The sequence below is a fragment of the Barbus barbus genome (genome assembly GCF_936440315.1).
Source record: "Barbus barbus genome assembly, chromosome: 28".
Lineage (NCBI taxonomy): Eukaryota > Metazoa > Chordata > Actinopteri > Cypriniformes > Cyprinidae > Barbus > Barbus barbus.
The window spans coordinates 5,092,129-5,109,797 of NC_136756.1; the positions used below are offsets into that span (position 1 = coordinate 5,092,129).

At 36.3% G+C, this 17,669-nt stretch overlaps 1 protein-coding gene across 8 annotated transcripts in view; it reads right to left on the reverse strand.

Moving 5' to 3' along the window:
* Positions 1 to 17,669, reverse strand: part of LOC306848687 (cytosolic acyl coenzyme A thioester hydrolase-like) — a 66,287-nt gene that overhangs the window by 4,174 nt on the left and 44,444 nt on the right. For all 8 annotated transcript variants that reach the window (XM_079383386.1, XM_079383385.1, XM_079383384.1 and 5 more), the window contains 2 exons: positions 12,515 to 12,631; positions 9,601 to 9,785 (listed from right to left, as the gene is read on the reverse strand). In XM_079383386.1, the coding sequence (XP_079239512.1) occupies positions 9,601 to 9,785; positions 12,515 to 12,631 (302 nt within the window). The remainder of the gene's footprint in view (positions 1 to 9,600; positions 9,786 to 12,514; positions 12,632 to 17,669) is intronic.

Consider the following 17,669-nt stretch of genomic DNA (forward strand, 5'->3'; position numbering starts at 1 on the left):
AGACGGCGGGCTAGAGACAGCGGTGGAAGACTTGCTTGACTGGGCAATGGCGGACTCAGGAAGAGCTTCCTCTACAGTATACGGTGAACCACACAATCTCAGGATATAATCGAGAATTTTTTTAAAAGAACCTGGAGTGGTACTTGCTGCAACTTGCATAACCGGTGTTCATCCAAGCCGCACCAGAAAAAGTTTTTTAGTATGTCATCGTTCCAGGGTACTTGAAGTGAGAGCTCGAGGAACTCCTCCACATAGTCCTCAATCGGGCAGCCATCCTGAAAGCAGGAGAGAATTAGGGTTGCAAGATCTTGAGGGGGGAAGAAAATGGCCACTGTGTCAGGCAAATGTCCTCTGTGTCGATACAGGCTAGGGGGCACAGAGGTATGTGGTCAAACAAGGGTATTTATTTGAAAGAGACTGAGGAGTAACCAGGAGGAACGAGAGGTGAGTGAAGCACAACGTGACAAGGTCCTGATGGCTTAGCTTGCAGTGACTGACTGTGATCTCTTGCAGAGTCCGGGGAGCGGTGGAGAAACTGGAACTTCTGAGGTAAGGAAACACACAGGTAAGTACAAAGGGATCTAGCTTGGTTCAGGTATGTGAACAGTAGACCGGACAAGGAGGGAGTGTTGAGAGAGAGCAGATATAGGTGCGAGGCTTGATGAGGTGCAGCAGGTGCGAGGAATCAGAAGGCAGGTGATGAGCAATAACGAGGAGATCGTGAACAGGTGAGTGTGGAGACTGGGTTGGTAACAGACTCCCTGACAGATATGAGGGTGAGTAGATAATGACAATTTTGTGTGGGGGTGATCTATTACCAATGTCCATCAAAAACACACAAGCTGTAGAAAACTTGAGCTGAAGAGTCTGCCTATTAATGAGGGAAACAAATGTGGTTTGGGACAGGGTCTCTCTTGCAGCAGTGCCTAAGCCCTTTTCACTCTTCACTTTATCTTAAATTACACAAGTTACACTTAAAGTGTTTTGTCTGACAAAACTGCAGTGAAGTGCCACTGTTATGCAACACGAAGGCAAATAATCAGCTACTAATATACCAGCTTTCGATACAGATGACATGATACCACATTTGTGACCCTGGACCACAAAACCAGTCATAAAGGTCAATATTTGTAAATTGATTTATACATCATGTATATGTATATTTAAATGTATACATCATCTGAAAGCTGAATAAATAAGCTTTCCATTGATGTATGGTTTGTTAGGATAATAGGACCAATATTTGGCTGAGATACAACTATCTGAAAATCTGGAATCTGAGGGTGCAAAAAAAAAACAAATGAAATATTGAGAAAATCACCTTTTGTCCAAATGAAGTTCTTAGCAATGCATATTACTAATCAAAAATTAAGTTTTGATATATTTATGGTAGGAAATTTACAAAATATCTTCATGGAACATGATCTTTACTTAATATCCTAATGATTTTTGGCATAAAAGAAAAATCTATCATTTTGACCCACATTGTTGGCTATTTCAAATATTTACAAATATACCCATGTTACTTACGACTGGTTTTGTGGTCCAGCAAATCTGTGCTGTTTTGTCAGCAAGCAACTGTGATTAGACACTTGAAAGGGCATTACTGCTTAGCAGTGTCCCCATCATTTGTACTTTACTTCAGTTTGCAAAAGAATTTAAATTAGATCATGATACAGAATATTGGGAAATGACAGCGTGCAAGTAGTTTTTTACAAAGCCTACTGTTTTAGCTTATAGATCCATGCCAATCAAGGTGCCAGTACAGGACACGTTTTCAAAAACGGAAAACGCAAAAAATGCAAATTGAAAAATGGAAGACGAGTAGTAAAATGAGAAATAAAGGCAAGGATCTGAGATGCGTTTTTTAAATATAAAACTTATTTTAACTTTAGCACCATATATTTGGAATGTCATGTTTAATGTGTGAGGCGTAAGAGCAATGGTCTAAGACTAGCATGTTTACATAAAGTGTAAAAAAAAAAAAAAAAACATCATTAATAAAAAACACCCCTAATTATTCAAAAGTCAACAATATTATCTGCTTTAATTCAACTGTTAGAGCAGTCTGATCCAAAACTGTAATATTTAAATAAATATGCTTATTGGGCTTTACAGAATAAACAGAACCAAGTCAAAAAAGATATTTGGGATTTTTACAGACATTTACAAAAACAAAATAATTTAACTACCCACCACAATAACACAACTGATTCAATTTATTATATTTAAAATGATAATAAAAAAAGAAATGGTACCAGTCTCCCCAGTTAACAAGAACTTGCTCAATGGGACGAAAGAAACATCAGCTGATGGCTGGCTGTCACTCTGTGGTCTGCCTGAAATACACCTTTTTTTAAGCCTTTTTCATGTAGAGAACATTCCTCATAACAGTACACTAATTGCAAATAGAGCAACCTGGGGTTAAAGGCAAAATCATTTTAAAGTTTGCTGCTACTTTGAATCTTTGAACATTTGCAGTAATTCAGAAGTGTACTATTTACTGTTGGTGTATTTACGTATAGCACTACCCAAGTACTTAAGTACGTATTAAGTACTACCCAAATATAGCCAATACACAAGGAGAATGCTATCGGTAAGCTTTTATCTCAATGGCAATTGCTTGGCTGGCACATGCAAAATCAGAAGTATGTGACATGAAGGCTGCTATGTATGCTTTAAGCATAATGTAACTGATCACGAAACAGGAAAATTATGTCATGATAATGCAGACTGGCTGATGGCAAAATAAGAACAACTATACTGTTGGTTAATGGTGAGTGAAGGAAAAGCAGTCTAGTTATGCTATTAAGAACACAGCAAAATTTTTCCCTGGTAAAACAACATTACAGTATACAGTTAACGTCCAGGCATTGTTTACACTTTATTTTGTAGATGCTTTCAGCCAAATTGTAGTGTGCTTCCTGTTTTAGATCTTGCCATTCAAAATCTATATTTCTTACATCTATAAACATCTTTACATCAATTCTCATACGCATCCAACAGAAAACAAGACATTTGTTGCATTTATAACAATTGCAAAATGGCTCCGATTCAGCCTAGAACCAAACTTACCTGAAATTTTAACATTATCCTATTGATGAATTATCTAGTATCAAATCACTATTCTTATTTTACAAGTGACATTTTACTATACTGTGCTGATAATCCAGCTATAGAGTAGAGAAGTGCTTTAACTAGCTCTCTGATCCACAATGTCTCAATTAACCTTTCGTTCTGTGACCTTTGCAGCTGCTCCCAGAATGCCTCTCCATGTTAGTGCACAACTAAACACTACACAGGTATCTTCTTTGGAAGTATTTCTTTGGAAATCCACTGTACGTTATCTCAGGGTTGAGACAGTTTTAAAATATCACACTTTGTAAAGGTGCTCTGATTAAAATATTCATTGAATTTAAGACGGTGGCTTTCAGAGTTCAGGATATATGCCAGAACACCCATGATATCTTGGCCTCGCCAGCTGCTAATATTTAGCTCACCTAAAAATAGAAATGATTAGGCTGCGCTTTAATCATATTCATGTCTTTCAAAGATGTTTTGAAGATTGTTCATGCTGCTCTTTTCCATAGTATGACCAGACGATATAAAGTTTCAAACAGAACATAAATGCACTATAAAGGAAGCTTGAAATTGAGCCCCAGGCCAGCTCTGTTATTTACAGAAAATCTTCCCTTTACCAAATCTTCTGCATACATTCATCAAAGAAACATCTTGATGTGCCAATTTTAATATGGAAGTACAAACTGTGGACAGTTTGCTACACAAGGCTATGGCTTCAAAAGATTTGGAATATAAAGTACAATCAGTATGAACTACTTTTATGATACCTTTTTCTATAGCCTCTAGTCATCACATGCTTATTTGTATGAAAATGGACATAGGGAACACATTTCAAAACAACTCTTTTTGAGATCCACAGAAGAAAGATACAGGTTTGGAACAAGAGGCCGTGTCAGAAATTCCCAGCTATTTCATTGGAACGTAACCCAAACTCTATCTATATTCAGTCCAAGTGTTATGAGTGTCTGACAGAACATGCATTTTTATTGGGTCCTTACTTAAGTCTATTGCCGCAAATGCAATGCTTACAAACATATGTAGAAATGTATAATTCAGGAAATCTTATTAGTATGTTTTCACACGGAAACACTGGAAATTTCATTACCAAGAATGAGTGATCTTGTTTTTCTGTTTGTATTCATGTTTGATGTGTGATATCACGCTTTTAACCTCTTATTGCACACACATCACGCGCTGTTTCTAAAAATAAACACAGCTATCACGCTGCAAACCCAGTGGTTACTAGGGTAACTCAACTTGTTTTGTGTGGCATGGACCAGCTGAGTGTTTGTCAAATGCATTAATGGGTCCAGAAAGTCTATGACTACACTGCAAAATCATTTTTGTAATCAGTATTTTTGTCATGTTTTTTAGTAAAAAATATCCAAACACTTAAAATAAGATGCATTTAGTAGAGATGCAAAATTGTGTAATATAAGCTACTAAAATATCTTGTTATTTAAGTGTATTTTCTGTTAGGAAAACTAATTCCATCATACATTCTCTTAAAACATGTCTTATTTTACATCATTTTGCTCCCTAAGTAAATTCACCTTATTTTAAAATTCTTTAGATATTGTTACTTAAAAAAGACAAAAATACTGCATATATTGTTCTTATTAGAACACGATGCTCTCCTTCTCATTTCTCTGAAATGTTTCCTGAGAAGACTCTGTCATAATGCTCACTCTGAAAAGGCAAACCTCTGAAAGTCTGGGTGATCCTTGCAGCTTTTATTGTGTGCAGCATGCCATTCAATAGTCCCACCCATCCCATGATCCCCCACTTCTCTGCGCTTTCACTCCGCCAGCCTTGTTCACCCCTCCCCCAGCCCATAACTCCCCTCTACCAAGAGCTAAAACTGGAAATCCTAAAAATAGAATGAAAGATCTTTCACTGAAGGAAGAAAAAACACCTGAAGTCTGAAATAGCACGAATAGTCTGTCAATATACTATTTATATTCTGAAACATAAGAGCGAAGAGCCACAATATGACTGATACTCATGCAGTTTTGACTTGCATTTCCATTTATGGAAACAAATAGGGCTGAAAAGCAATCAAGTTATTTCTAAAGCAAGTAGCTGGACGATTCTATATTTAGGGATACAGCTGACATCAACCAAAGTCAAAAAATGAAATGAACTTTCTAAACAAAACAAGCAGTGCCTTCAGTGTACTGTATGTAATTGCAAAACTTAAACAGCAGTTTTTTTATATTATAGTCACTAGATAGTCTGTTACATCTGAAGTGATGCATTTAGAGAAACACTTAAAAGTGTTCTTTTCAGGTATACAGTATGTCTGATATTTTCTGTATGGTCATTAAAGACAGTAACATGATGTATTAAAAATCTGCATTATAGATCATTTACATACTGTACATTTGAGCTAAATAATGACAAAGAATATCAGAAGCAGCATTTTAAGTTCTATATAATATTACAAAATGTTAAACAGTTGACAGTAACATATAGTAACATAGTAACATGAGTAACATAGTCAACCAGACACATTTACATGACAATAATCCTTTATTTTATAAATTACAGTTGTATTTGAAATGTTATAGTTTAATTGTAAAATAAAGTTGTATTTTGTGAATTATGCATATAAACTTAAATTAAAATTAAAATCTGTGTATATGACTAATACTTTAGACTGAAACTATGAGTAACAGGGATTATATGGACCACTATGGCATTTTAAACAATTTACATATCATAGTTAAATTCCATTTTTTTCTTTCTGCTACTGTTTTTTGTGTTATGTGTGCTGTCTTTGAATGTCTATGGTCTATTATCTAATATTTATCTTGAGATAAATGGGAACTGTAACAGATTTCTGTGACAGATGTGTTTTATATGCACCATTGTTTTGTTATATACTGTTGTTACAGTTTATTATATGTACCCCCTCGTTGAGTGTCTCTACACTCTTGAGTGGCTCCCTTCACAGCACTGAAATTGCACTTGTAGAGTTCTCAAAGATCTCCTCATGACCACTGACTCTGGTTCCATCAGTATCCTAATTCTCTTAGACCTCTCCTCTGCTTTTGACACCATCTCTCATAGCATTCTCATCTCACATCTTTCTGCTCTTGCCATATTTGGAGCTGCTCTCTCCTGGTTAATTTCGTATCTGTCTGACATCAACATTATATCTCGATCCGTCAGTCTAAGTCCACTAACTCTTTCACTCATGGTGTTCCTCAGGGTTCTGTGCTTGGTTCATTACTTTTCATCACTTATATGCTTCCATTAGGTCACATAATTAATTGACATGGTTTTACCTTTCATTGCCATGCTGATGACACCCAACCTTACATCTATTCCCAATGTACTTGGCATAATATTTTAATCTTCTCTCTTCTTCCCTCTCATTACCTAATTTACTAAGTCTGCTTTTTACCTGTTGTTATTGCTCATCTACATCCCTCCCTAAATATCAAAGGTGATGAGATTCTAGTTCATGCTTTTATCCCCTCCTGACCTGATTATTGTAATTCTGTCTTCTATGGTTTGCCCATCAAACCAATTAATAAGCTTCAATGTATCTAGAATTCTGTATCCCAGGTCATAACCTTTACCAAGAAATCTAACGCATGGTCTTGTCCCTCAGTACATTTCAGATCTCATTCATCCCTACACCCAAGTCTGCCCATTAAGGTTTTCTGATAGTGGTTTACTATGATACCACGGTGCCAAGTTTTGGTGACAATCTTTATTGTATAAAGCGTTATATAAATAAAGGTAACTTGACTTGACTTGACAGCCAGGTCACTCAAGTTATGGCTGGAGGGCCACTAGATCAAGACCCTGTCATAGCCAGTTCAATCTACAGACCTGAATTTGAAAACCTCTGGAATGTGATCAAGAGAAAGATGGATGGTCACAAGCCACCAAATCAAACAGAGCTGCTTGAATTTGTGTGTCAGGAGTGCCATAAAGTCACCCAACAGCAATGTGAAAGACTGGTAGAGAGCATTTCCATGATCAAATAAGGCTGTGAAAATTATCCAAAAACAAACTCCAGCATATTCAGTTGTCAGACACGACTGGAACTTCAAATGGCACTGGCTTCTATGGTCAGATGAAACTAAAATAAATAGCTTTTTAGCAGCAAACACTCAAGATGGGTTTGGTGAACAAAGGGATAAAAAGTACCCCATGAGTACAATGATATATACTGCTGTATTTTTGATGTTGTGGGCCTATATTTCTGCTGGAGGTCCTGGATATCTTGTTTAGACACATGGCATCATGGATTCTATCAAATACCAACAGATAAAAAATCAATAAGTGACTGACTCTGTTAGAAATCTTATAATGGGCCATGTTTGGATCTTCCATAATCCAAACACAAACCTCAAAAACAACACAAAAATGGGTCACTGAGCACAAAACCAAGATTCTGCTGTGGCCATTCCAGTCCGCTTACATGAACCCTGTAGAAAATGAGTGGGGTGATTCTGGATGAAGGAATGGTCTCTGATCTCTTGTCAGGTGTTCTCTAACCTCATCAGGCATTATAGGAGAACATTTAGAGCTGTTAAACTGACAAATGGAGGTTTCAAAAAGTATTGAATAAAAGGGTGCCGTTAATTGTGGTCAATGTGTATTAGAGAAAAACATTTATTTCATAATATTTCCCCCCATTTCAAATTCTTATTCTCCAATGAAAAGTTAGATTTTTGTGAATTGTTTTAAATAAAAGATCAAAAGGATTAACAATGCAGATTAATTTTCACAGCCGCCTTTGATCATATTTACCAAGGGTGCCGATATTTTTGACCATGACTGTATAACTGCATTCTTTTGTTATTTTTGTCTTTTTTTGCAAATAAATGTTCTAAAGGACAATATGTTTATTTGGAATTTGGGAGAAATGTCGTCAGTAGTTTAAAGAATAAAATATAAATGTTAATTTTAATAAAACACATACCTACAATATTTTAATACATTTATTCCATACTAAGTATACTTCAAATACATTAACATATTAATCTACTTAAGACTTATTGATATAAAATGTATTATAATTAAACTTTATTTGGTTTTTCTTTATTGCACAATGCACATTTAATATTATGCCTAAAATGAGTTTTAATATCACTATTAATAAGGATTGTATGATCTCTGTATAGTATGCAAGGTAAAATGCAAGATATTTAAAGTGTACCTGAAGTATACTTGCAATAGTTCCACTTTAGCACAATAAAATATACTCAAGTATATCTTTAGTTCAAATTCCCGCACAATTAAAGTGCATTAAGCACAAAATTAGTTGTTGCAATTTTGCAGACTTTAAGTATTAGTAGAGTTTAGTTTACCAAAAGTTCAACTGCAGGGTATTTTTATTAAGAAAATAAATATGTAAATATATTTGTAGTATATTTAGCACAAAATAAATGTATTTCAAATACATTTAAGCATATTTTTTCACAAGGGTATAAATAGTAAAACTGGAGAAACTGAGAATTTAGCACAGGTCTCAATTTTTTCCAGAGCTGTACAAATAAACTAATAATACAGATGTTTATTAACATTTTATGTTCCTTTTGAAATCTGACATTTTGAAAAGCATGATCATTTAAATAAAATGGCAAAAAAAAAAAAAAATATGGTGATAATTTTTGGGAATAAGCTTTAATTTTACCCCAAATTATAGAATCACCCAGCTGCTTCTGGACTCAGTGTGCACAAAAAACTGAGAGTAGGTTGTGTATCGATGCTGCACAGTGTGGCTATTATGAGTTTTCAGTAGGGAACTGAGAATGCCAGCACCTATGGAGCTTACCTTCTGTTACTACCATATCGGACGCGTCTCTGCATGCCTGCTTGCAGCCAAAATTATGATTGATTGGCCTTCTGTTCAAGGATGAATATCTGCCTGAGGCCAATCTTATGTAAATTCTTCATTTGTTGCATAAGTCATGTGCTCATGAGGGTCTTGGGGCACACGTTTTAGCATATAATTTGCAGTTCATTACATGACCCAAAATATTTATTATATAATGACTGATTCAGGTGTTTTCTCACAACCAAATTACAAACCAAATAACACACAAGGAAACTAGGTATCCCTAAATTTCAACACAGGGTCTTTTTGGTCAGTGTGGGGTAGACTATGATCAGACTCATGATTTTCACCTGTGGAATGATAAAATAGGAGGAAAAAATCCCATAGACTTTCACTGAAGGTGTATGTGTAGTCCCACTTAAGTGCATCAAAAAAGCACTCTGCAGTAACTACATTTCAAATAAATGTAAACTTATATTTTGATTTTGATCAATTTCAAATAATCATCCATAGTCTTTTGTGCTGCCTCATGTTAGGAAAAAAATCTTGAAATGTAGGTCACCAAATCCTGTCTCCCGCACATGACTCAGAATACATACTAGACAGCGCTTTTTACACTAAAAGGTTTATTTTTTTGTCTCAAAAGTGTTACATTCACATTATATTCATCAATATTCCTATATCACAGTACATACATGTATAAACTCTGCATTACTCACCTTCAGTGGTGGCACAGGAAGGGGCTTGTTTTCTTTGTCCAGGGAGATGTAGGTGAAGAAGGCTGTGACAGCCCTATATTTTCCCTTCTCAGCCTCCACCAGTGGGTCAGCGTCAACGAAAACCTCAATCTCCATTGATTTATTACTGGTGAAGGTCATTCGGCCGGAAACAGTAATGACACAGCCTGCAGGGACACATAATGTCAGGTATTACATCTATATATATTACATGATGCCGTATTTAATGGAGCTCTGAAGTAGATGTAGAATGGGTTAATAAGACCTCGGGACTCTGAATTGCTAGTTACAGTGTGGGAAAGTGGATCTTACCCATTTAAAAAAAAAGAAACATTCATGGCAATTTGTCGTTTAGAACAAGGCTGAGAAAAAGAGAATGATTGAAATTGTTAGGTCCATTTCCTGCCCTCTTTGATGTATACGTCTAATCTTTATTTCCATGGAAACAGAGCCTGAGGGCAGATATATTATTTTATTCTATCGTTCCTTCACTGTCTTTCCGGTCAATTCATCTGGTCTCTTAGGAAAAATGAACAGTTTTCATATACAATACCAGACATATACAGTCAGGTCCATATATATTTGGACACTTACACTGTTCCTGGTGTGTAAAACTCTCAGTTAACTGCACATTTACACAACCATTTCCTCTTCCAGAGCAATAAGCAGACTGTGTGGCATCAGATCATTGCTCTGTCCGACTGCATATTTGACGAGTTTACTTTGTTTTCCCTGCCAACTGCAGACGTTTTTATTACTGTTGCAATTCTGTTTGGTGACACTACTGATGTAGAAATGAATGGAGAAAAGTGAAGACCCAACCAAAGTCACTGCCGCTGAAATAAGCCCGAGAAAACTGAATAATTCAAAATCCTGAAAGCTTTAGCAAGTTCATGTCAGAAAGACACAAATGGCTTTGAACGTAGACTGATTACGAGCAAGGTTTCAGAATAATACACTAAAAAGTATGTGCCTTTTGTATATTTACACACCTCTATAATAGAGCATGGATTTGTTTGTCTAGTCCCATAGTATTAGCACATGAAAATATTTTAGAGTATGCAAACATGAATGAGTCCGATGAGAAATGAATGAATGGAGAAAGTAATAAGCACAATAATTAATGCAATGAATAATTCATTTTTGCTCAGTCATTTAATATGAAAGAATAGTAAACCTCAAGGCTTCATGCGTTCTGAAGGAGGCTGGGTCAAGCTCTCAGTTTATTTTAGTGGAAGGATGCTTCAGTGAAATTATGCACAGTCACAGTGTCATCCATTGTATATACACTGAGGGCCCTGTTTTAACGATTATAAGCGCATGGTCTAAAACGCACGGCGCAGGTGCACTTAGGGTGTGTCCGAATCCACTTTTGCTAGTTTAATGACGGGAAAACCCCCTTCCGCGCCTGGCGCATGTTCTAAAAGGGTTATCCCTATGGGTGTGTTTTGGGCATAACGTGCAATAAACCAATCAGAGTCTCATCTCCCATTCCCTGTAAGAGCCAGCTGCACTCGTGCCATGGTGGATTCGCTATTTACACAGCAGAATTTACAAGAGCAAAGACTGAACGCGTCTCCAGAGAGGAAACGGAGCTGCTCGTGCGCGAGCAAATAGGTCATTCTGATTCATGCAATGACTATCCATTATGACATGTAGGCATTTTTATATTTATGTAGAATGCACCTCACACCTCTGTTTATCAATTTTCACTGGCTACCAATAGCTGCTCGCATAAAATTCAAGGCATTAATGTTTCCTACAAAACCACCACTGGCTCTGCACCCAGTCGCACCTCTGTCGCTCTGGATAAAAGCGTCTGCTAAATGACTAAATGTAAATGTAGCCTACACAATAATAATCTTTTACCTTGTAATCCTTTCACTGTTGATATTTGGCATGTTGGTGTGCTGCTGTGCGTCCCTGCGTGTGTAATAAGCAGAGTGTGTGTGTGTTGTGGACCCGCCTATAGGCGCATATTACTAACGCGCTCTTTAAATAACAAAAAAAATACTGCGCCATTGACTTTGACTAATAATGAAATAATGACTTCTTATAATAAAATACACTGCATCAGCAAATAATGTACACTGCATCAGAGTTTGCTCTGTATATAATATGTTTAAAAGGTTTGTGAATACAGCTTTGAAAAAATGGTAACTTATCTAAATCAATTCTCTCTTTGTGTGTGTGTGTGTGTGTGTGTGTGTGTGTGTGTGTGTATATATCCCAGATCCAATCCGGGATGCAACAAGTTCTAACAAGAGTAATGTGCTACAGTATGATAAATTATATGGGTAACACTAGAATAGGGAACACTTATTCACTATTAACTATGACTTTTCCCTCAATAAATTCCTAATTTGCTGCTTATTAATAGTTAGTGCGGTAGTTATTAAGTTTAGGTATTGGGTAGGATTAGGGATGTAGAATAAGGCATTAATATGTGCTTAATTACTACTAATAAACGGCTAATATTCTAGTAATATGAATGCTAATAAGCAACTAGTTAAGAAACCCTAAAAAAAGTGTTAACATAATACGCTATGTCTTTTCAACTGCCTATCGTTTACAAAACAAGAACTGAGAATAAATCACTAGAATTGCTCAGATGACAATTCAAACCTTATGTTTGGCAAACTACACTAGTATTAAGCAATACATCATGCAATTTTCCACTAACCTATTTACAACCCAAGCTACTTAAAGGCTGTCCACAGTCTATCTTTAACTTCACAACTGAACTCATTTTTTTGGAAATGACATGAACTAAGTTTAGCTTTCCAATCATAAAGGAAATCAGATGTCTGTGAGATTTCTCTGAGAATCAGAAACCACGTACCAACAATATTCTCTATGTTACAATGAAAAGAGGCAACGTGTATTTTTTAATTACCTTTCTTGATCTTGCGATGGAAGTTAATGGCGTCCACAGATGCGGTCACAATGTTGGTCTTGCAATGACGAGCAGCAACAATCCCTGCCACCTCATCCATCAGCTTCATGGTCACACCTGAGGATGACAGATACCAGGGCAATTTACTAACTGACTTACAATCAGACTGAGAATATGCATATTAGTCAAATTTATCCTGAAGCATCAGAGTAAATGCCATTCAGAAGTCATTCACATAAACTGTTGGTCCTGCTGAAAGAAAATGCAAAGGCGCTTGTGATAATAAGAGTCATGATCTCCTGCTGACGGTGCATATATAACCAGAATCCACTGTACACATATGAGCAGTAAACATCCTCACAATAAAGTGGCAAATTACTTTAATGTTCAACAGGAACAACACTAAATTTGTTTCCACTTAAATGACTGCTTTGACCCTGTTGTCAGGACAAGAGCTCAGTGTCAGGCTGGACGGCTATGACCGTGTTTCAGTGATATTTAAATGTGTGCAATTCTATAATTTAAATCCAAACAACCTAACAGCAGCAGGGAAATAAGAGCTAATGCAAGCTAATAGCTGACATTACATTTCATTACCATCCTTCATTATCAACGCTGTTTTGGCTGATATGGCATTGCTATCTTCGCAAATGAATACACATTTGGCAGTGAAATGCAAAACCTGATGTTATATGACAGAAAATTACATTAAAGCACAAACGATGCAGCATGATTACTGCTTAGTAAGCACTGTAACTATAATCATATAAATTGCAAAGCACACGGCTGGGACAAATTTCAGTGCTTTATGAATTATACATCTCTCTGGGCAGAACAGGTCAGTCTCAGGAGAATCAGACCACTTGTTCTGAATCACAATATCTGTATGACTTGGAAATTTCACTATTTCACTGTCCTCACACAATAGGTCTGTGTGAGGAACTTAGATAAGTTGATAAATTGTTATTCTTTCATAATCGTCTTATTAGAATTTGGAATTTTAAAAAGAATTTGGATCATGGTGAATGACATTTGAGAGCTGCAATGAAGAGGGAGGATTGTCAGCGAATGACAAAATTCTTTATTTTCCTTCTGTGCGAAGATTCTACAGAATTTCTAGATGAGAGTACATAATGCCAGAAGTTTTATTTTTGAAGTCGATGATGTATCTTGCACTGAATATACCCCAGATTTTCAAACATGCTAAAGTAATAATGAACATAATAAAATAAATCAATCAATAAAAAATCTGACTGTTGCAAAGTATTGTGGGATTGTCTTTTCCTCAAAAATACATGCAGTGCTGCCTTAGAATTTAGCTAAATTCTATAATGTATCAACCAACATGCTTAGCTAAAATCGCTGAGTGTAAATATGTATTTTACTAACTGCTGAGAAGCAGTATTGGTATGAATAGTCAGCTCATGGAAGTCACTACAGTAGGTTTAAGTTTGCTAAATACAGGCACTAACTCAGAAAAATATATGGAAGATCCTGCTGCTGCCCAGCTTTGACAAATATATGGCCTGCGGTAAATCATCTGAACAGAGATGAATGGAAGCAGACTGTATGTGATATAAAGGCCTTTAACGACCATTTCCGTTGTTCCTGGACCCGAGGGATAAAGGGGTCTTTTGAAATAAAGAGTTCAGTGTACACTGTGGACATTTATTTTATTTTTTTTTCATGCTAAACATAAAATGTATCAAATAATGTGACTTAAGTATCTTAAATATGTCAGTAGTATATCATGGGAACAAAGCACACAAATGTTTCCTTAGAATGACCTTTGTAATGACCCTTAGATCATTGTAAGGACGTTAGATCAATGACAATCAATTAGATCAGGAGCATTATAACCCTATACAGTAGAAAACTGTGAGAGTTAAGTATTGTAAACTGAATGTTAAGCAAGAAAAACCCTCAGAACAGATGATTAATTTAGCGAGAGGGTCAGCAGATAGCACAGAAATAGAACAGAATGACACTCCTTGGAATATCTCTATACCAAGATGACGTGCAATTCACAGCGCCAGTGCATGTTTTGTAAGCTCCCTTGACACCAAACAGGCAGACACTTGACTACTCTGGATCACTGTATGAGCTGGTTTTAGCGATGGACCCTGGGGACTCTCATCTCCAAGTGAGATTCCCTCAATTTACACATGGCACTGAAAGCGCACTCCACCCTCAAAAACTCTCTCTTGACAATTTGTGGCAAAGCTTCTTCACAAATCTCAGCTAGTGAGAAAGCGTCATCTCTGGATGTGCAGCGGTGTAAAAATATGGCAGAAGCATGAAATGGCTGCTGAGGTTTTGCACGAGTATCATAAAAGGGGCCATTTTGAACTCAAGGATATGAGTTTTGTCAGGCAAGAGTCTCCTTCTGCAAGCTTTCACACCTGATCCGAGTGTGGTTCAACACGATCAACCTTGTCTACCCTGAGTTACAAATAATTCATGTTTGTTTTTTCATCTGACACAAATCTATAGTGGATATAAAAAGTCTACAACACCCCTGTTAAAATTGCAACATTTATCAGATGTAAACAATTCATCCAAGTAAAATTATTTCTTTTTTTATCACATTTAATGTAATACAGAAATCAACAAAATGCATGCAATAAACAAATAGAAACTTTTAGGAATATATAAAATGATGGTCACATTAGTTTAGGGATACATTCTCATGATTAACTACAACTTCTGGCCTAATTCACAAAAAAAAAAGCTGCTTATTAATAGTTAGTAAGGTAGTTGTTAATTTTAGGCAGGGCTGTACGTTAACTTTTTTGCACATACTGTAGCACTGATGCTACAGAAGCTGAAAGTTTTGTAGCACAGGCAAAACAGTTGTAGTAGCACAAGTTAGGGGTGGGCAATATGGCAAAAATATCATAGCACCATTTTATTCAGGAATATCACAATTCTTTGTCATGTTGGTTTTACTATTTTGCAAGTTGCCTGAGCAGTACAAAATTCTGTCATCTGTCTGTCAATTCTACCATAATGTTTTATTTTTATACCATCATTTACTCACTCTCAAGTTGTTTTAAACCTGAATTAGTTTCTTTCTTCATTTGAACATAAAGTGAATTAAATGTTTAACTGGCAAGGCTTTAAAGCAGATGCAAATAATGCACTTTTGTGATTGTGCATAAGTGCTGTGATACAGCTGAGATAACGTTTGAGGTGAATGTTTGTCGCATTGTATTGATAAGGCGGCACCAGAACTGCAGCTGATAATGTGTGCTGTAGCACGATACTACGATATTTATTCAAAAGCAGACCGTGGCATGGAGACATTTTAATCATCCACCATCAAAAATCGTCATACCCCTAACAAGTATAATCTCTCTTACACACAAACACAACGAAATCACTTCACACTATTAAGCGCCTGTGTTATGAACATGCAAAACTGTATCGTACGTGTGCTACAGAGGTAAATTTAATTTATTCATCACACAGACCAGTTTTTTCATAGCACGTGCAACATATATGTAGCACTGTACAGCCCTGATTTTAGGTATGGGGTGAATTAAGGGATGTAAAATATGGTCATGCAGAATTAATATGTGCTTTAGAAGTACTTAAAAAAGCAATACGCTATTTTTATTAAGTAAAAAAAAAAAAAAAACAATACGCTAGTAATATGCATGCTAATAAGCAACCAGTTGATACTGAGAATGACTTCCTAAATTAAAGTGTTACCAAAATTATTTGGTTTCATAAGCGTGCACACCCTCTTATAATGGGGCATGTTAATTTGTAATAAAATCCAAGAAAAGCAAAAAAAATTAAAAAAACAAGAAAAAAATAATCCAAGAATAAACATAAATACAGAACAGTGCGACTGTGCATTACAGTTATTTAAATTCATGAAAGCTCTCTCTATTCGTCTGCATCTGCCTTTGGTAAGGTGAAATGAAAGTCGAGCTGACTCACTCTCATGATGGGTAGAGAGTTTTCGCCACTGCAGTTGAATTATGGAAGCGACATTTGAAACCTGCTTTTCTTTTTTCCAGGAGTTATTTATATGCCTCCATAATTGTCAGTCAGAATGATTTCTATCGGCTTATTTACATAGACAAATGCATCTAAGTCTGGTGGCACAGTCAATAATACGGCAAATGTCTTGGTGGGTCAAAATCAGAGTGCCTTTCAACCCTCACAATACTCAAAAATGTTGGTTTTAATTTCCCATTCACTTTATGTCATATCATAAATAGTAGACACTCAAGTACTATAGAAACATATTAGCTGAGCTCCCACACATTTTTTTAGATAATTATGGGCCATTATTCAAAGCATAAACCATAAGATTTGTCCACCCTGTCATGGACATACAGTGCCCTCCAAAAGTTTTGGAACAGTAAAGACTAAAGTGCTCTGTTGGCTGTGGAGTCAAGACATTTACAAATATGATTAAAAGATGAATATGAGACAAAACTACAGAATGTCACATTTTATTATTGGGTGATTCAACATATAGATGTTTTACCAGCTAAGAAGTTCAGCACTTTTAGAGTTTCATCCCTCTATCTGATGTGAGCATAAGTATTGGAGCAGTTGCCTCTCAGGTCTTTCTAAGTGATCAGCTGTGTCCTGTTGCATTAATTCTTCAGATATTAAAAGCAGGGAATGTGTCGTATCAGTTATATCCATTACTTCTGTATTCTGAATCTTGCATTCGATGATGACACACACAAACCAGGATGAAGACGAGGGAGCTGACTTTGAGAGAAAAGCAAGCAATTTGTATGCTAAAAGAAAAGAGGAAGTCAATTAGAGCTCTAGCAAAAACAAAGGGCATGGAGAAATCAAGAGTTTGGAAACCACCAGCGACACCAGCAACCAACAACTACCTGATCGGCTGAGAAAACAACAGTAGCTGATGACAGACAAATCATAAAAGCTGTGAAAATGAACCCTAAAAGACGTGTCTGTAAAATCACCAACAACTTCCAGAAAGCTGGGGTGATGCTCTGACAATCTACTGTCCTCAGGAGACTCTGACACAGAATTACAGATGCTACACAGCAAGATGCAAACCTCTGACCAGCACCAAAAACAGAAAGGCAAGATTAGAACTGTGTTTATGGACCGATGAGACAAAGATGAACCTTTATCTAAGTGATGGGAAAGCAAAAAT